A 21,638-nucleotide genomic window follows, 5' to 3' on the forward strand; every position below is an offset into this window, starting at 1 on the left:
AACTTGTGTTGTCACTCTCTCTCTTTAGTCCTCTCTCTGTCTCTCCCTCTGTCTACCTCCATCTGTTGAGTTACATGTCAATCCTGAGACACCGGTGATGCTGACTTCTTCTGCTCTTCAGACCTGCTTGATTCATCCTGATGCCATACTTCTGGCTAATATCTCATCACATCTCTCCTGTGGAGGATGGCCCCATATGGGCAGTTGAAAGACACAGGAGATGGCTCTGGACACTTTCAGTTTTGTTACGATGGCTGAGGCCTACAATTGCCATGATAACTTTAGGATTGCAGATGTCATGAGCAGTCTTGCACTCAAGTCTCCATCAATGAACAGTTGATAACATCAATAAAATAGACTTCATGCTAAAACTATAATGAATCTCCTGGTTACACAGTTGTACTTTGTGACTATGTAGGACACAGCTATAGAAGCAAGTTATTTACAATCATCATATATCTGTTATCACCCAGATGAGGATGGGTTCCTGTTTGAGTCTGGTTCCTCTCAATGTTTCTTCCTCATGTCATCTGAGGGAGTTTTTCCTTGCCACAGGCTTGCTCATCATGGATAAATAAATCTATTATGGAGGGTTTTTTTCTGTAAAACTGCTTTGTGACAATGTCTGTTGTTAAAAGCACTATACAAATAAACTGATGACTTAAAGAGAGCAAGAGAGCTTACATGTAATGTCATTGAAGCATCTTAGTATCTTTTATAGGAACACACACACACACACACACGCACGATCCTAAGATTATATATACTGTATATATATACACACACATACTGTATATTGTGTGTGTGTGTGTGTGTGTGTGTGTGTGTGTGTGTGCCTATATATTTTTTACAACCTTGAGTGTTTCTGAAGTCCTTGGTAGCCAGCCAGATTTGCTCCCTGGGTTGATATTGTGGTGTATCTCCTCTGAGTAATATCTTTCTTTACTTGGGCCACTTGTTCTAATCACCTGTATGTGTTTCCCCAAACTTCATTTAAACCATTCATCACTGCTGGTGAATCTGTGAGGTTGGCATTCCAAGGGAACAGAGGGGGCTGGTAGCCAAACACACACTGAAAGGGAGTTAGATGTGTGACTGAGCAGCAGAGGGAGTTCTGGCTGTACTGGGCCCATGGGAGGAACTGAGACCAGACTTCCTGATTCTCAGCACAGAAGGCTCTGAGAAACCAGCCAATCTTCTGGTTGGCTCTTTCACCCTGCTCATTAGTTTGCAAATGATATCCTGAAGTTAGGTTTACTATCTCTCCTAATTTTCCTATAAAACTTGACTAGGCTCATGATGTGAACAATGACAATGTACTCTGTGATACCAAAGTATTAAAACACATGAGTGAAGATTAGTTCTGCAGTGGAGAAGGCTGTGGGTAAACCAGCCAGGGGAATGAGAAGTAAAGATTTTGAGAATCAATCAATGATCAATCAATTTTCAATCAATCAAACAATTTTTGCTTGGAGAATAGGAACTGGGGATTTACCAGGTAGGGGTGCATGCTTTCTCCTCATCAATATCAATATCCTGAACATACAATGGCACCCACAAAGCAAGAAAGAGGTAGAATATACTCCTCTCTTTGTTCTCTGGAGACAGCTGAATACAAACATGACAGGAAGTTCACTTTAGTGTTCTTGAAAACCGGTCTATATAAAAAAGTATGAAGTTGAATCATCAAAAACAAAACAAAAACCAAAGCCCAACAAGCTCAACAAGGGTTAAGATGTTTGGCTCTTTGGAGGCACTCAAGGTTCTTATGGTCTGTCAATTGGATATGGTGAATAGTTGCTCTCTGATGCCTTTTCCTTCATAGGAATGTTCAAAGACACATTGCAATGGTTCAACAAAGCAGTTGTTGGAGGCCAATTGTTCCCCTCCTTGAATCATACCACTGTGGCTCAATTTAGCACTTTAAATTGTGGCACCAATTTAGCACAGTGAGCTGGCTGATAATCTGTGTGATCTTTTGTTGTTCCAAAACATCCTCCTGGCTGGAGAAATAGAGTGAGAATTGCAGCAAAAAGCCCTTACATTAAGCGGTTTCCTCTGAGTATGAAAAAAAAAAGACCCAATGAACTTGACAAGGGTTAAGATGTTTGGCTGTTTTGAGGTACTCAAGGTTCTTATGGTCTGTGAATATGGTAAAAGAAGGATGTGTGGCTCCCTTCAGACAGTGATGCCATTCCTCCAAAGCCAGCTTGACTACTCTGTTTTCCAATGTCATAGTTTTGCTCCATCAACAAGAGCTTTTTAGAGAAGAGGGTGAAGGGTATACGATGAAGACTTGTCCCCAAACCGCTGTGACAGGATGGCTCCTACACCTGTTTCTAAGGCATCTACTTCCAGAATGAAAGGTTTGGAAGGATCTGGATGCTTTCAGATCAGATTATGGTGAATACTTTCTAGAGTTTGCTGAGGGCTTCCTTGGCTGTGCTGTTCCATGTCAGATTTCGGGCCCCTTTTTGAGGAGAGATGTCAGAGGGTGAAATGGAGCTTAAAATCTTGAATGAATCATCAGTATAAATTCACAAAGCTAAGAAATGTCTGTGAATCCTTCATCATTTTGAGTGTGGGTCATTCTGTCACAGCAGAAACATGGACTAGTCTGGGCCATGGTTAGTCCCTCTGGGCTGATGATATATTACAACAGAGAAAATTGTGTGCACATGGATATCGCATTTCTCCCCTTTAACATACAACTCATTCTGTAGAATGAGTTTCTAAGAGTTGTCAGACCTCTGTTGCAGTGCGTCCTGAATATAGTTGTCCATCACTTCATCACTTATTCCACTATGGAGAGTGGATAAATTTGGTTGCAAAGAGGGTGGTCCCAGAAAGGAGCTCAACTGCATACTCATAGGGGTGGTGCAGCCACTGACTTTGGTCTTACTAAAAACTCCCTCGAAATCCTAATATTTTGTTTGGATGCTCAGTGGTGCACGAATTGCTGGTCTCTCCACTGTGGTTGAAGCTAACAAGGGCTGAGGCGCTTGAAGACAGTGACTGAGACAGTGATATGACCAGTGAGTGATTTCCTTATCAGTCCAGGAGATCTGTAGTTCATGTAGGTGCATCCAAGGGCTCCCAAGAGTGACTGGGTGTTTCAAGATAATGTTGACCAGAAATGATATGTGCTCCTCGTGCAAATGCACTGACTTGGAGGAGGAGGGGTTGACTGCAGAGTATGATCCTATGGGTTTGATCCTTTGGGCATATCTCATTGATAGCATGGATGTGTACAGAGGGTGTTGTAAAGGCTGTGTGGGAATATGCAATCTGTTTACTGTGGCTTGGTTGATGAAATTACCAGCAGACCCCAAATCAATCAGCACTGTCAGAATAAAGAAAGAATGAGTGTTTTTATACTTTCAGGGTGAATGACTGGTGAGACAGTAAATTAAATGGACTCACTGTTGAAGTGTGGGTGAAGGTGTTGGTACTCTGTGGGTCTTGTTTGGCTAGTGTCTTGGCATGGAAGGAGCATTGCCCCACAAAGTTGTCAGGTTTGATCCAGTTGTAACATAGCCTGCTTCTGTGGTGCTTCTCTCTTTCACCATTATTCATCTTGGTTTGCCATCATTCAACTTGGTATGACCCATGCATGGGTTCAGGATAGTTACTCATGGGCTATGAGGTTCAGTTTCCTCTGGCATTATGAAGCAGATGATTCAGATTGTGAGACCAATCAGGGAGTCTAGATTAATTTGTTCATTCTGGCAGGCCATTTCAGTGATGACTTCCTAATTGAAACCCTCATGAAAGGTGGCTTTAAGGGCTGGTTCATTCCACCCACTACCTGCAGCAAGGGTGGGGAACTCAAATACATATTCAATATCACTTCAGGAGGGAATGGGTGCAATTGGTCCCAGGATGCCAGGCAAAATGGGACACATGGATCCACTGTAGGACTTGAGAGCAGACTGAATTAAGGACAAAGAAGCGGCCTGGGGGGCCATTGCCAAGATTGGTTGGGTCTGTTGGGAATTTTTAACAGTGTTCATTATGCAGGAAGATGGAACGATGGTGTCCAGCTGGAGGGGGTACTCTCACAGGCATGTTGGTGGGAGAGTGCATTGGATGTACTATTTTTGGAGCCCATGTGTTAGGTGATCGTGAATCTCAGCTGGCCAAAGAATAGCGCTCAACACACCTGGCAGGTGTTGAGGTGCTTGGCAGCTTGGATGCATGCCAGGTTCTTCTGGTCAGTCCAAATGATGAAGGGGTATTCAGCTTTCTCCAACAAGTTTCTCCATTTCTTAATGGCCAGCAGTCTCACCATTACTAACAGCAAAGTTGTATTCAGTGGTTGTTAGGCTGTCAGGAAAGAAGACATAGGGATGCAGTTTCTGGTTTGGTCCTGATCACTGGGAGAGAATCTCCCCTACACCAGAGTTGGAGGCATCCACCTCTACTATAATGCCAGGCTGGATCAGGTTGCATCAAGATGCAGAGGAGAAGCATTTATTCAGTTCAGCAAAAGCAGCACCTGCTTTGGGGATCCAGCAGAAGGGTAGGGCAGGTGAGGTGAGTTGTGAGAGAGGGAAGGCCACCTGGCTGTAGTCCCTGATCAACTTAGAAAAATTAATGAACCACAGGAACTGTGGCAGTTGCTTACAAGAAGTGAGCTTGGGTCAGTCACTTCTCTAACCTTGGCTGGGTTGGTCCTCACTTGTCTTTCCTCAATGATGTAGCCAAAGATGGTGACTGAGGAGACATGGAATTCACACTTCTCTGCTTTTCCAAAGAGCTTGTCCTCCAGCACTGGTGGATTTGTTGGACCTGATGGATCCTGTGGATCATCGCAGATCAGGATATCACAGATAGACAAAGGTGCATGGGTTGATGAAATCTCAAAGGACATCATTCACCAGGGCCTGAAAGATTGCTGGGGCATTAGTAAGGCCAAAGGGCATGATAATGTACTCAAAATGCCTAAGGGGGTGTTGAAAGTGGTCTTTCATTGATCTCTCTTCCAAAATCTGACCAGATGGTTGGCATTCTACAGCTCCAGATTAGTGAAGACAGTTGCTCCATGGAGAGGTTCAAAGGCTGAGAGTTTCCAAGGGGTAGCCATGTCCTAAAGGTTAGAGAAGCAACCTTGGGCCTATAGGGTTGCTGGTGCAATTCCCTGGACCAGCAGGCAAATCCATTGCTAAAGTGCCCTTGAGCATGGTACCTAACCCCCAACTGCTCACCAGGCTTTGGGTATGTGTGTGCTAGCTGTATGCCGCTCTGGATAAGAGTTTCTGCTAAATGTCTGTAATGTAATGTAATGAGTTGAGAAGTGGCAGGGGTACTTGTTTTTATGATGATATTGTTGAAGCCATGGTAATTGATGCATGTGCAGAGCAAACCATCTTATTTGCTGACAAAAAAGAAGCCTGTCCCCACATGACAAGAAGAGGGGAAAATGATGTCAGCTGTGAGGGAGTCATTTATATATGTCTCCATGACCTCCCTTTCTGGCTGAGACAGGTTATAGAGGCAACTGGTGGGGAGTGGAGCCCCAGGGGAAGGTCAGTGTTAAAGGCAGTGTGGGTGTAAGGAAAGGGCCAGAGCCTTACTGAACACCTCCCCCAGCACATGGTACTGAGTGGGAACAGAGGAAAGGTCATTTGGTTTGAGCAGGCTGATTTGAGGCAGTGGAGATGGCAATACAAGCTCCAACTAAGTACCCTGCTGGAAGGCCAGTCCAAATGTGGATTGTGGAGGGTGAGCCAGGGGTGCCCTAGCACTAAGGGAGGCTTTGGAGAAGAGATGAGGTTGAATTGAATGGATTCACTGTGGTTGCCTGAGAGGAGGAGGCGTATGGGCTCAGTACTGTGGGTGACTCAGACTTAGGCCAGCAGTCGACCATTGAAGGTGTTGACCTGCAAGGGATAGCCAGCTTCTCATCCAAGAAGTTGCCCTTGGCACTGGAGTCTACTAGTGTTAGAAGGGGCAGAGTGATCTAGTTGAGGCTGAGCATGGCTGGGAGCTACAGGTGAGGCTGGGGGACAATGGGGTCAGGGTTAAGCTCACCAGGGTCCCCACAGCTACTGGTAAGTCTCCCCCTGTGCAATGAGGAAGGAGGTAACCAGCTTGTCTGCAGTATAGGCACAGCCCTAAGCCTTTGGGAATGTACAGTGGGTGAGAGACAGGCCTGAACCAGCTGCATGGGCTTCTCACTGGAGGTGCTAGGCATGATGGGTATGGTGGTGACTCAGGGCACTGATAAAAAGGGACAAAATGAAGGGTCCACTGGGGCAGGAAGCGAGAGAGGAAATGGGCCAGAGACGCAAAGTGATTGACTGAGAAGCAGCCCAGTTTCTCCCTACAATGCTTCCGGAGGTGATTGTTGAGCTGGGTGGCCAGGAAAATTAGGGAATTCAGTCCAGTGGGGTCATCCCTAGCCACCATTTCATCCTTAATCTGGTCTCTGATCCTGTTATGGAAAACCCCTTGGAATGCCTTGTAGTTCCTTCTCGGATCTGCCCCAGCATTCAGAATGACATTGCATACTCCACGACACTCTGGGAACCCTGATGGAGTGTGAGGAGATGCTTGGCAGCTTTATTGCCCTGCACAGGGTGGTTGAAGCCCTGAAAGGAGGAACACACATCAGGCTGGTTCTTCGACACTGATATGCCCCAATCTAGGGTTTGATCCCTAAGTAGCCCCATAATGAATATGACTTTGGACTTATCTATATGGAAGGTCTGAGGCTGCTGCTTGAAGGCCAGTGAGCATGGGAGAAAGAAGTCTGTGCTCTTTCCCAGGTCACCAGAGTAAGGAGCTGGCACCAGCACAGGAGGCTTGATAGACTAAGTTGAGGGTGGAGATGAGAGTGATGCTGATTGATCTGATCTGATCTGGTGGGGCAGGCTGTTCTGGAATGAAGAATGGGGAAACTTATTCCACCTGGGTTTCAACCAGGGTAATGAGGGCAGTCAGGGTGCAGAGACTCTCCGTGACCTATTGGAGGATTCAGTTCATTCTGTCAACCAGGCAGACCCAAATGCAGGACAGGAACAACAGACAGAGTCAAAGGTGAGTGTTTATTCAATAAATAAAGGGTAAGGGGAGTGAGGAGAGAGCAGGTGAGTGACTGGGGCTGGAGAGACAATCTTACCCAGATTGCTGCATCAAGTGCACGGTGTTTAACCCCTGAAATAGTGGGGAGCACAAGGCAAGAGGCTGATGATGTGAAGTGTGGATCTGGAGTGGGGTGAGGGCAGATAGGCAAGCAGTAGGCAGGAGGGTGGGAGACTGGAGAGAGGACTGGTGTAGTGATGGTGAGTGAGGTTTCAAGAAATGGGTTAAATGCAGAGAGGAATTTCACTGTGTGCTTAAGTGTACGTGTGATAAATAAAGTTGTTCTTAAGAAGCAGAGGGAGTGGTGAACATGAGACAGGCAGATAAAGAAACACACAATTAAGGCTGTCAACAAAACAAAGGCTGAGAATGTGTGCAACCACAATGACTGGAACAATGAACTGGCAGTGAACAGGAGTGAAGATGGAGTATACATACAGAGAGGGGATGAGGATCAGATGTGCCATCAATTAGAAGGAAATGCAGCCAGCCTCCAAGACACACACACAAACAAACAAACAAACAGTTAGGGAGAGGGGGGAAAAAGGAGAAAGGAAGGGCATGTATGGCTGGGACCATGACAGGTTGGGGTATGTGGCATAGCAGGGGTTGTGGAGAGAATGTGTGAGATAATGTTTAGCTTAGCATCTAACTAAGCCAAGTGCTGTTGGTGGTCTCCAACCAGTTGGCCTTATTCTCATGCTGCATCCAGGATTCCGGCAAAATCAACCGTAGGCAAAGGTGGATGCAAATGCAATTAGAATTTTTATTCATGAGTCTGGCATGCAAATGCAAAAATAATGCTCAAGAAACATGGTCCCAAAACCCAGCAAAGGGTCAGGCAATTAGCAAACAATACAGGCCAAAATCCAAAAAAATCCAAGGAGCAGAGCAAAGTCAAAAACAGAATAGCAATACAAAAAAAAAATCAAGGCTTGGCAAGGTCAAGTGAGCATTACTTTGCATAGTGGATATGGAAATGAAGTTCTTATATACTGTATGGAGAGTGTGGTGTAGTGGTTAGCACTGTCACCTCACAACAAAAAGGTTCTGGGCTCAAGCCCAGTGGCCAACAGAGGCCTTTCTATGTGGAGTTTGCATGTTCTCCCCTGTCTGCATGGGTTTCCTCCAGATGCTCTGGTTTTCCCCACAGTTCAAAGACATACGGTTAGGTTAATGTAATTGTTCATTGTTCACTTTATGTAATTGTTCAGTGTTTATTGCATGCATATTGTGTGCATGCATGTGTTCACTGCTTCAGATAAGTTAAATGCAGAGGACGAATTTCACTGTGCACGAACGAGCATGTGACAAATAAAGGTTTCCTCTTCTATTGGTAGTCTGTTTTTACTGTGTGTGATTTAGAAAGTTGGTGAATGTGATAAAATTTGTGGATGTTGGGAAGTGTAGTCCATGGTGGCCATGTTTGTATGCCATAGTGTGTTTTGGGAAATGTAGCTTCTTGCTGATTCTGGTGTTGACCTGACAGTATGCAAAAATGGTGGTTCATTTTGCATTTCCCTTCTCAGACTTTCCTTCATGCCAAATTCATCTTTTTTAACTGTAACCTCACAAATATGGCAATTGTGGGAAAGGCCGATAGAAAAGAAGTGTGTGCTGGGGTCATATCTTTCTTGAAGATCAAACATGGAGCACCTGCTCATTTTATGGTTCCAGAACTCCCTGTTCATACAACAGCAGTGTGGACTTTAGTATGTATGAATGAATGAATGAATGAATGAACTTTATTGAGGATGCCAACATCACAGAGTGATTTACAGAAGGGTCCTCAAATATATTTTAATCATTCTATAGCAAGAGCTAAAATGTTACCTCTGAACCTGCTAATGCTATTCTATTTAACTGTTTAACAAGCTAGCAGCACTTAGCAGTCTGCAGATTCAACACTGCATCACTAGTAACAAGCTAGCTAGTTAGCTATGGTTAGCTGTTTGCCAAACCACTACTTTCCCAGAAATATGACATACAGTGTCTTGCAAAAGTATTCATCCCCCTTGGTGTTTGTCCTGTTTTGTTGCATTGCAAGATGGAATTAAAATGGATTTTTGAAGGGTTAGCACTACTGGATTTACACAGCATGCCTACCACTTTAAAGGTGAAAATTGTTGTTTTATTGTGACACAAACAATAATTAAGGTGAAAAAACAGAAATCTGGAGCGTGCATAGGTATTCACCCCCTTTTGTATGAAACCCCTAAATAAGAGTTGGTCCAACCAATTCACTTCATAAGTCACATAATTAGTTGACTAAGAGCCACCTGTGTGCAATCAAAGTGTCACATGATCTGTCACATAATGTCTGTATAAATCAACCTCTTCTGGAAGGACCATGACTCTGCAACAGTACTAAGCAAGCAACATGAAAACCAAGGAGCCTCCAAACATGTCAGAGACAAAGTTGTGAAGAAGTATGTATCAGTGTTCGGTTATAAAAAATATCCCAAACTTTGAATATCCCAGGGAGCACCATTAAATCCATTATAGCAAAATGGAAAGAATATGTCACCACTACAAACCTGACAAGAGAAGGCCACTCACCAAAACTCACAGACCAGGCAAGGAGGACATTAATCAGAGATGCAACAAAGACACCAAAGATAACACTGTATGAGCTGCAAAGATCCACAGCGGAGATGGGAGTATCTGTCCATAGGACCACTTTAAGCTGTATACTCAAGAGTGGCTGGAAAAAAGTCATCGCTTAAGAAAACACGTTTAGAGTTTGCCCAACAGCATGTGGCAGACTCCCCAAACACATGGAAGAAGTTTATCTGGTCAAATGAGATGAACATTGATCTTTTTGGCCATCATGGGAAATGCCATGTGTGGCACAAACCCAAAAACCCTGAGAACACCATTCCTACAGTGAAGCATGGTGGTGGCAGCATCATGCTGTGGGTATGTTTTTCATCTGCAGGGACAGGAAAGCTGGTCAAGACTGAAGAAAAGATGGATGGCACTAAATATAGGGCAATTCTGGATGAAAACCTGTTTGAGTCAGCCAGAGGTTTGAGACTGGGACGAAAGTTCATGTTCCAGCAGGACAATGAGTCTCAACATATTGCTGAAGCTACTCTGGAGTGGTTTAAAGGGAAACATGTAAATGTCTTGGAATGGCCAAATCAAAGCCCAGACCTCAATCCAATTGAGAATCTGTGGCATAACTTGAAGATTGCTGTACACCAATGCAACCCATCTAACTTGAAGGAGCTGGAGCAGTTTTGCCTTGAGGAATGGGCAAAAATCCCAGTGGTTAGATGTGCTAAGCTAATAGAGACATACCCCAAGAGACTTGCAGCTGTAATTGCAGCAAAAGATGGCTCTACAAAGTATTGACTTGGGGGGGATACCTATGCACACTCCAGATTTCTGTTTTTTCATCTTAATTATTGCTTGTGTCACAATAAAACAACAATTTTCACCTTTAAAGTGGTAGGCATGTTGTGTAAATCAAATGGTGCTAACCCACCAAAAATCCATTTTAATTCCAGCTTGTAATGTGACAAAACAGGACAAACACCAAGGGGGAGGAATACTTTTGCAAGACACTGTATCCTTCGCTTCAACCTGGTGAAAGAATACACAACATGAAAATTCAGTGGGATTGTAGCCTGACAGTGAAAACACAGAGGGCATCACATGCATTTTAAAATATTTTAACATCTCTCTCTCTCTCTCTCTCTGTAAATTTAAATAACAAACAATTTAGAAATAATTTACATTTGTTGAAAAAATCTGATACATTCAGATTAGATTTACAAAGTCAGATTTTGAATTTCAATATTAGATAACATTGTCTCATCTCATTATCTTTAGCCACTTTATCCTGTTCTCCAGGGTTGCAGGCAAGCTGGAGCCTATCCCAGCTGACTACAGGCGAAAGGCAGGGTACACCCTGGACAAGTCGCCAGGTCATCACAGGGCTGACACATAGACACAGACAACCATTCACACCTACGGTCAATTTAGAGTCACCAGTTAACCTAACCTGCATGTCTTTGGACTGTGGGGGAAACCGGAGCACCCGGAAGAAACCCACGCGAACACGGGTGAAAGTCCCCTCGTCGGCCACAGGGCTCGAATCTGGATCTTCTTGCTGTGAGGCGACAGCACTAACCACTACACCACCATGCCGCCCTAGATAGCATTGTAATAATTAATATTAATTATAATGAATTATCTAATGTTGAAATTCTAAATCTGACTTTATAGATGTAATCTGAAAACCAATGACTTATGTACGAGGATGAGTTGGTTAAGTATTGTTCTAAGACTTGTATTGCTATTACATAATAGATTATTATGTAAGCTTTAATGGCAATGTAAGTATGAAATTTTGAAAATTAATATTTTTAAAATAATTTGAAATGAATAACCTGATGTATTATGTTAAATGTAAATAAAATTAAATAAATTAACAATACAATTGAAAAGCAATGTCAATGATTATTTAAATTAAAAAGAACATTGTCAATTTATTGCATAATGCTTTTAACAATAGACATTGTTGCAAAGCAGTTTTACAGGAAAATAAAGATTTTAAACATAAGAAGTAATAATTTTATTCATAATAAATTTATTTATCCCTAATGATCAAGCCTGAGGTGATGATTATTATTAAATTATTATACGAGGATTCATATAATGTTTATTATTTACTCTATTTGGATTAGTTTTGTTTATTTTACACTTAATTTCTCATCTCATCTCATTATCTCTAGACGCTTTATCCTTCTACAGGGTCGCAGGCAAGCTGGAGCCTATCCCAGCTGACTACGGGCGAGAGGCGGGGTACACCTTGGACAAGTCGCCAGGTCATCACAGGGCTGACACATAGACACAGACAACCATTCACACTCACATTCACACCTACGGTCAATTTAGAGTCACCAGTTAACCTAACCTGCATGTCTTTGGACTGTGGGGGAAACCGGAGCACCCGGAGGAAACCCACGCGGACACGGGGAGAACATGCAAACTCCGCACAGAAAGGCCCTCGCCGGCCCCGGGGCTCGAACCCAGGACCTTCTTGCTGTGAGGCGACAGCGCTAACCACTACACCACCGTGCCGCCCTCACTTAATTTACGACATTTAATTTTTAATGTCAAATTGGACTAAATCTGCAAAACACTGCACACCTGTTTGACTCTATCAACTATTCATCCATTCATCCATCCATTATCTGTAGCCACTTATCCTGTACAGGGTCACAGGCAAGCTGGAACCTATCCCAGCTGACTATGGGTGAGAGGCGGGGTACACCCTGGACAAGTCGCCAGGTCATCGCAGGCTCTATCAACTACTAATATTCAAAAGAAGAAATCAGTCAGAGCACAATGCCTTATCAGAAACACAAACAGGAAGTAGGTTTACAGGAGATACACTAATGTAAACACTTTTATTTTAATTATCAGTTTTTACTGTATCAAATGTGCACTGACCATATAACAGCAACAATTAATTTCAAATGAAACAGTCACTGGTACAGTATTTATTTCTAATTTCTTTAGTCTAACTAATGTAATTTATCAGGTTACATGTTCTCATAAACACTGCACCTTATATCTTTACTTAGCATTAATGCCTCTTATACTTTGCAAACCTTCACTGACCACCCAAGAGGGCAATCTCTTTTTAAATGTTTGACTCCATGAGCAAGAAAATTCTTCTTTGGCACTGATGAATCGGAAAGATGCCACATTTTCCTACGCAGCCAAAAATGTCTTTATGTTTGCCCTCATCTGCCTCCTTTTCCGACAAGCTCAATATGAAATTAGACACTTGGTACCATGCAGCCTGATTTGGTGTTTGTGTTAACAGCAATCCATTGGATGATATTGGTGCACACGCTCTGGCCTGGATATTACATTACCTGTACTCTGTAACTATTATACCTTTTTTTTCAGTATTTTGATTGTTGTTGAACAGAGGATTTGTTACTTAGGAATCTATCTCTTTGATTTAATAGCCAGGTCGAAGAGTTTTACTATTTACATCAGGAAATGCAAGATGCATAATGAACGCATGAAATGTTTTGTATGAAAGCCTGAAAAAATACAGAGAACTTACATTTCCACCAATTTACACTACCGTTCAAAAGTTTGGGGTCACTTTGAAATTTCCTTATTTTTGAAAGAAAAGCACTGTTCTTTTCAATGAAGATCACTTTAAACTAATCAGAAATACACTCTATACATTGCTAATGTGGTAAATGACTATTCTAGCTAAATTCTACTAAATGTCTGGTTTTTGGTGCAATATCTCCATAGGTGTATAGAGGCCCATTTCCAGCAACTCTCACTCCAGTGTTCTAATGGTACAATGTGTTTGCTCATTGCCTCAGAAGGCTAATGGAGGATTAGAAAACCCTTGTACAATCATGTTAGCACAGCTGAAAACAGTTTAGCTCTTTAGAGAAGCTATAAAACTGACCTTCCTTTGAGCAGATTGAGTTTCTGGAGCATCACATTTGTAGGGTCGATTAAATGCTCAAAATGGCCAGAAAAATGTCTTGACTATATTTTCTATTCATTTTACAACTTATGGTGGTAAATAAAAGTGTGACTTTTCATGGAAAACACAAAATTGTCTGGGTGACCCCAAACTTTTGAACGGTAGTGTACGTTTCATTTTTCAGAAAGAAAACAAAGCAAAAAAAAAAAAAAAAGTGTGTGATATAGATGTGTGTAGATCAGAAAGTCTTTTGCCACTGGCTGATTTATGGTGCAATGCAAAAAGACTAATGTGTCTGTGTGTACACAGGCAGCGCTCATGGTATTGACAGAATCAGGCTACTCAATATAGCAGATAATACAAAGGCAAGGATTATGAAATGGTTTTATTCCGATGATTTTTATTTTTTATTTTTGTATAACTAGTAATAAAATGTTTGTTTGCTTTTTCACGAGTCAGCACAACAACATTCTGTGTAGGACAGTTATATGAGTGAATGAGTGTTTTGGTTCAAATTCTTGCACACGTTTCTTTCTCACTGTATTTCTCCAAAACAGTGCAAATATATTTTTCATGCTTTAGTACAAAAGTTGGTTTAAGAAGATCCAAGTGCATAATCAGATGGATGAGAATAAACAGGACTGGATAATAATAATAATAATAATAATAATAATAATAAGTAAACATGTGGCGTTGTGATCCTGTCTAACAGAGTCTGCTCATCACTGTGGCTACATTACGGACCGCCTCATGAGGAACCGAACCCCGGCCTGTACCGGGATCAGCCAGCGGGACTGGAGCTCAGGAAGGATGGTTGATTTTATGAGCAGGAATGACGGCTATGTGAGGGCTAGTGGAGGCAAAGAAAGTGTAAATGTTAGAATATACTAGCTGGGCTGTAAATAACACCGCAGAACTGAGCCGGAGGGAGAGAGGAAGAAGGATTTGCGCTGTGGAAGGAAGCAATGGCCTTGTGAAGAACGTCAGGAGCCTTTCTTTCTGCCTCAGTGCGCGTGAGCCTGCCTACACACACACACACACACACACCACGGGATGGCGGGCGAGGGGAATGGAACCGAGTGAGGTTTGTACGCTAAACCCCAGAGAACTCGGACTCTCCCTCCGCTCTGTTTAATCATTCAGTGTGTTTACTGAAGCGTGTGATTTCGGCGACGCTCATCATTCTTGTGCAATAAATTACGCACGGCGTTCCTGTCCATGTTCACCCTTCACATCAATGCATAGCCTAGGCAACTTTTTTTTTTTTTTCCACTGCACATCTCCCCTTGACTGATGGCAGCAGACCTCTGTAGAAGAACACCGAGAGCTGTGCACGAAAGCAACCCGCGCGCTGGAGAGCGCAACGCCTATGTCAGAGTGTGCGTGTCCCCTCTGTACGAGGACAGCGGTTGCCAGTGGTTTTGTCCGAAAGCGAGCTGGAGGTGTGGTAAACTCTCGTCTGCGGCGTGCGTGGGCTCCGTGTCGTTTTGTCTCGCCCTGCTGCTGAAGTGTGTAGAGTGGGATGTGGAGCCCAGCTCCAGCTGTAACAGTGCTCCTCAGGCTGACTCGGGATCGTCTGTCCTTTTCGTGAACAGAAGTGTGGTGGAGTTCTGCTTCGCCTTGTGGCATCTGATCGCACCTATTTTCACACTGCTGAGTGCCTTCTTCTGGGCCGGCCTGTACCTGATCCGCTGCGGAGTGCTGGACCGAACCATCGTTTTCCTGCTCACGCTGTGCCACTTGGGAGAATCGGCGGCGCAGGCGTTCTTGCATGGCTCGGACGAGCAGCTGCACTCTTTGACCGCTAGCGTGGTGGTGCTCGGCTGCTTGGCAAGCGGGGCACTCGTGGTGATGCGACTGGGCCACGGCATCTCCGTCATCGTCTTCATCAGCATCATCAGAGCCGCCTCACTCATTTCCCTGCACAGAGTGCGCGCAAGCTGGAGACCGTACTTGGCGTACCTGGTGGGGGTTCTGGGCGTCCTGCTGGCGAGGTATGCTGACAGGCTGCTTCCCAATCAGCCGAGACAACTGGAGGGCTGCACCACCTCCGTGACAGGGTCCAGAGAAGACATTCTCGTGTTTAAAAGGCGCAGGAGATCCAGCTCCGTCATATCATCAGACATGGCACAGCACGGCTTCGAGGCCAGCAGCAAGTCGCACAGGAGAACCTCCCTGCCATGCATCCGAAAAGACCAGGTACAACTTTTCTTTCACATCTAAAACTGTACAAGGCCGGGATGTTTCTCATATCAGCTAGTGGCAGAAAAAAATATAATAATAATAATTCTACTATATCATTGTGAAACAGGATTCAGTGACCAAACAGACTTTGCAGGAAACTATTCACATTACAACAAAGTATTATGTCTCTTGCTAAAACGGTGTGTTTGTCTGCATTAAGGGGAATGTTTTACTTCCAATCCCAGTCTATCTCTCTCTCTCCCTCTCTCTCTCTGTGTTTTTTCAGAATGATTAGGAAATTGTTCCAGTGTGTTCCACCATTTCCACATTGCCTCCTGGCACTTATTTATTTCATTCTGTTTCTGAAATGTTCACCTAGCTGAAGCAACTCAGATGTCTTTCATTTTTCCTTCTAGGAAAAAAACAACAACAAAACCAACCAAAAAAACCAGTATGAGCATATGAACCAACCATCCGAACTGTAAAAACATCTTTTTTTTTCAGTTGTGAAAAATGAATTATTCAAGAAACAGGATTTGCCTAGTAGTCAAACGTTATTCACAAAACATGTGGCTTTACAATTTACTCAAAAATAAAATGCTTGAATAAAAAGTGTAACTGTGGCAGCATTTCAGGTTCTGCCAAAGATTTTCTTATCATCCACACTGCATTGCATTTGGCAGTAATTATAACAGTAGCATGGCAGAAGTTAGAATATGTTTGACCGTATTCAGATGTACAGTGTTAGACGATTGATTTCTTTTCCAGATATTGAACAAATTGTGCCAAGTCTTCTGGTGTTACAGTCAAGGCACAAATGATCATATTATAAAAACTGTACTCATGTGTATGTGTGTTTCACAACACTGATCATTATTTATGTGTCAGTGAGGCATATGATTCAAGGTTTAATTGCTGATAAGATTTTGTTTTAATTGAACAATATGTAGTTATTAGTTGTATGTTTTCTTGACAGATTATTGTACACGTTGCGCCATCTTGTGACAGAATATTTTGAACATTAATATTATACATTTTATATCTATAATATGCTTATATAATACATGCATGTGTCGTTGGTCTCATCTGTGAAGTCTGGCTGGGGAAATACATCATAGTATAACCTATGTACCGTATGAGTCATTCTTCTCTGGCTCTGAGCTTTTCCAGTAACCTGTGCTGCTCAATGGAGCTGCAATCCACAGACACACACACGCACGCACGCACGCACACATGGTGGTATGTGGTTAATACTGATGTTGGAGGTTAAGCTTTTTGTGTCTAAGGAGTAGTGTGCATGAGTGACCATCTCATTTTGAGCTGCTCAGTTCTTCATTAACCTGGCACTCAGGAGATAAGGAAATTAACTCGGGAATAGAGCTGCACTGACTGGGACATTATCTGTCACCCACTCCGCAGAACACATGCCTCTGTCAATGATGGAGATAAAATTGGTCTGTTATGAACATTGCAGCCACGTGAGGTACATTACATAAGCCTCTTTGAATAAACCCTGGGCCAAAAAAACAGTATTGAAAAAAATCTGACTTTCTTTCTTTCTTTCTTTCTTTCTTTCTTTCTTTCTTTCTTTCTTTCTTTTTTTGTATGTCGTATTACTGTATATGTCAATACTCGTTATTGACCTCAGTCCAACAGCTCACTTAGACCGTTTCCTAAGATTATTAGGAGAGTTTAGTTGGAAAGACACTACTACAGATTTCAGTTGCTTGTATTTTTTTAAAAAATTGACACAATGTCTTCTGTAATGTGCGAACGGGCCATCTTTAATCCAAACTCCTCTCTGCCCTTAGCAATTGTGATTGTCTCAGGACAGGCTGCAAATCATCCTCATACACACTGAAGTGAACACAGGCTACTTCAGTCTGCTTTTAAAGAGTTGACTCTATCACTGATTTTACATTCATTACCTATTTTCCCTAATGTGTGCCTGAAGTTGTTTTTTCCTAGCAAAAAAAAGGACTGTGGAATTGGCAGTACCTTCAGGTTCTTTTAGATTGTGCTTTGGAAAAGATAATGGATTACGGTTTGAAGGAGACATGAGGGTGTGCCTGGATCTATTTGAGGAAAAATGAGGAAGAACAATATTCTCTCACTGACGCAAATGGAGATCCATGGAGACTGGGTATATTTTGGTGACATTTTATAAGGTCTCTTTATAAATGTTTTAAAAAGAGATGCAGGAATAAGTTTTCACCTCTCTCTCTCTCTCTCTCTCTCTCTCTCCATTTGCACTTTCTCTCTTTCTCACCCCTACTGTTTAAAGGGCCTCATTTACATTGTTGTACCAGACAGAGATGCCAACAGAGAGCCAACACTCAGTGTTTTTTACTCTCGGTGTTTTGTCAGGGGTCTTCGTCTAGCCAGTCTGTGCCTAGCTTGGAATGTGTAGCTTCAGCTGTCTTGCGTGCACAGCCAGCTGCCTGCCAAAAACCTCCTTCAGCCAGAACTTCTCCTAAACCTGTAATTTCACAGGTACGCCTGGTCATACAAAGCCAAGAATCAGCAGTAGAGCTGATTCAGAGACATATAATTCAATCAAATCAGACATGCTGGTCCATCCAAAGCACAGATAAGATTTACAGCTACTGTCCTCATACTCCACTTCCCTTTTTCCTCACTATCAGCTGCTGGCAGTTCAGTTTCTTAAAGAAATAGGCAAGATGCACAGTTTTTCCACTACGTTAAGCACAAGTAAATCATTAACGTAACTTAACTGTTTCAATTCATGTTTGCATGTGCATACTGCATACTCAGCTGGAATGTGTGTGTATGTGTAAGTGAGTGTGTGTGTGCATGTGTGCCGCATGTAAGCGCCATGGCCCATGGCTGCTGAGAGGGAGCTTGTTATTTTAACCTGGGCTGGCTTTGGACCAGCATGCCTTTCTCTCATAGGTCCCCTGCTAGCTGTCCATATGAGCTCCATTCCCTAGACAAGGCCCGTCTTGTTACGCCACTCAATGGTGTGTTTTACTTTCAAGAATATATCAGGCAGATGAAGAGGGGGCCAGGGAACGGGTTCGAGGGCTGAGCTAGTCAAAAACAAAATGTATGTCTATACATTTGTCTATAAGTGGCTCTCTGCGTCACTGTTTAAAAGATTTAAATGGTTGACGGATGGATTATTTTCTTTCTCTAATTTCACAGAAGGGAAAGTGTGTTTAATTTTTAAAGTGCAGGGTCTTTGCGCATCAACAGATGTGCAATCATATTGTGAAAAATACATGCAGTTTGGTATGCAAGGATGTCATTCAGAAAAAAAAAATACACGACAGATCCCTGAAAATATAAAGTCAGAATGTTAGAGAAATGCTGTTACTGGACGCACCCAATTTTGGAGCATGGAAGCAAGTGTGGTGAATTCCATCTGCTCATTTAAAAGCTTGGACTTGGATAACACTTGTCTGTATGTCAGTAGAACAATCTGCATTGCTGCCGAAAGTTCTGGCACCCTACCTTAAGGAAAAAGGAAACTGCAAGGAAACTTTAGACTCCCAATTTTTCAGAAGATCATGTGATTATCCATCCATCCATCCATCCATCCATCCATCCATCCATCCATCCATCCATCCATCCATCATCTGTAGCTGCTTATCCTGTGCAGGGTCACAGGCAAGCTGGAGCCTATCCCAGTTGACTATGGGCAAGAGGCGGGGTACACCCTGGACAAGTCGCCAAATCATCGTAGGGCTGACACATAAAGACAAACAACCATTCACATTCACACCTATGATTCATTTAGAGCCACCAATTAACCTAACTTGCAGGTCTTTGGGGGAAACCCACGCAGATACAGGGAGAACATGCAAACTCCACACAGAAAAGGTCCTGTCGGCCACTGGACTCAAATCCAGAACCTTCTTGCCGTGAGGTGACAGTGCTAACCACTACATCACTGTGCCGCCCTGTGATTATCCTGTTTTATTTTATTTTATTTTATTTTAATTATCAGTGAGTTATTAATGCATCTTTAAAATGCAGAGAACGAACTTGGGTTAATTTTTAAAATGACACACCGGCAAAACCATCAGACATGGTGTGTACACTGGTATCAAGTAGCATGTGTTTGTTTAGACTTTGTCATAGTGCAGTCTTTTCCTCAGTAAATTACTCAGCCTATAATATGTCCAATACCTTTTGATTCAAAGAGCATATTTACGAATAAGAGTGCTAACTTTTAAGATGGCCATCTGAAGACCTAACGATACACAACAACATCGCCAATGAACTCTTACAGAACACTGTAAATGAATACATGGTACATTTACAGTAACTTCCTAGTACAGTAGATTTGCCAGTAGATTTTGTAATGCACACGCTTCACTACTTAACTTTATTCAGCATATAAATGAGCTTATGGCATTTGTTTGGTTGCACTTTGGCTCTCAATGCCACTACGTCCTCAATGTTACCATTTCACAACATTATGTCTTAAATGTACCCGCAAACAACAAAGTTGGAGACTTGTATGCCTTCAATTTCTCTCTCATATAAACACTCAGCGTTTCTGTGAGATCATGTGCATAGAAACCTTTTGTTCAATGAGAGATTTTCACAATAAAAAGAAAAGAAAATGGTGGACAAAAATTAAGAGAAAAGAAACAGAAAGGAATTGAGGCAGACACAGTTAGTTGTAGAAAACTAAAATCTAACAGTGATGCTAGCATACTCCAAAGCACTAGCAATCCCAGCTGCACCACACCACCACCCTGACCAACTACTGCTTGGCTGAAAGAGAGAGATGCTTTTATTATTGCTTTGAGGCTAGGCCTGTCCTTTATTCAAAAAGCAATTAGAGTATTATTGTAGTGGAAACCTGTAAGTGTGTCTACTGGTTCTGGATCACCTTAATATGTGGCTCATGTGTTAACAAAAGCCAAACTATAATTTTTTTCTATGGTTTTTGTTCTATTTGAAATGGAACAAAATACAAGGTTTGCCTAAGCAGTAAATGCCAGCTCTGAATCTTTGTCCCAGGTCACCCCTACTCCTTAAATCAGTAGCATGGCAAAGAATTAATTTCAGGGATGAGGAAATATATTCAGTAAAGTCACCACGTGATCTGTACTCTTATTTTGTTAGGTCTGATGTGCTTATGTTTTCAGTTGTCTGAGTGATGGGGACACAAATTTGTTATGCGAATCATTTAAGGCCTATCTACCATTAACCAGCACTGATAAATGAATAATGCTGTTCATTTGATATAAATACCAGTGTCATTAAAATTCCAATTGAAATTAAAATGTCCTCCCCCCTATGTTGTGAACAAACAGCACTCTGACTTTTGGTGTGAATTATATATTGGGGATTTTGGCCTGTTTGTGATACTGCAACTTGCGTGAAAGTGCAACTCTTCTGATTGAGAAAACAAGTAAAGGCAATTGATGCTCCCTGTGATGCTCCCTCCAAACACCCATGACTAGTAAATGAGGCTATTTCTACGGGAAGAACCAGAATAGCAAACTGCTCCACTGCTACATTTTAATAGAAACAAACAAGACCCTCAATAATACAATAGCTGTGTCATTGTGTGTATAATAGTTTCTGCAGTCATTCGCCTGGCAACATTCTCAGCATCCTGTTAACGAGAATGGGAATCCAGTGTGATAACAATAAGACCAGATCCTGTAATACTGTAGACTTTGTCTTACAGACTGATAGCTTTCAAACTGGCTTCTGAGATATAAGAGAAAACAGCGCTGCCTTAATGTGAGATCTAATCATGACTGCTTTCTCAATGTTTTCCCGACTCAGTGTAGTGGCTGTTTTTTTATTTTTCCTTTGTGGCATAAAAATATAACAAAAAATGATTTTAATGCCTTCACATACATGTAGAATAAATACAGCGTATAATACTCGACTAGGCTTGACTAAG

At 42.4% G+C, this 21,638-nt stretch overlaps 1 protein-coding gene across 3 annotated transcripts in view; it reads left to right on the forward strand.

Moving 5' to 3' along the window:
* Positions 1–14,398: 14,398 nt before the first annotated feature.
* pde3a (phosphodiesterase 3A, cGMP-inhibited) overlaps positions 14,399–21,638 on the forward strand; it is a 226,517-nt gene continuing 219,277 nt past the window's right edge. For all 3 annotated transcript variants that reach the window (XM_060903854.1, XM_060903855.1, XM_060903856.1), the window contains exon 1: positions 14,399–15,760. In XM_060903854.1, coding sequence (XP_060759837.1) covers positions 14,855–15,760 — 906 coding nt within the window. In that variant the 5' untranslated portion in view covers positions 14,399–14,854. The remainder of the gene's footprint in view (positions 15,761–21,638) is intronic.

The sequence above is a fragment of the Neoarius graeffei genome, chromosome 21 (genome assembly GCF_027579695.1).
Source record: "Neoarius graeffei isolate fNeoGra1 chromosome 21, fNeoGra1.pri, whole genome shotgun sequence".
NCBI lineage: Eukaryota > Metazoa > Chordata > Actinopteri > Siluriformes > Ariidae > Neoarius > Neoarius graeffei.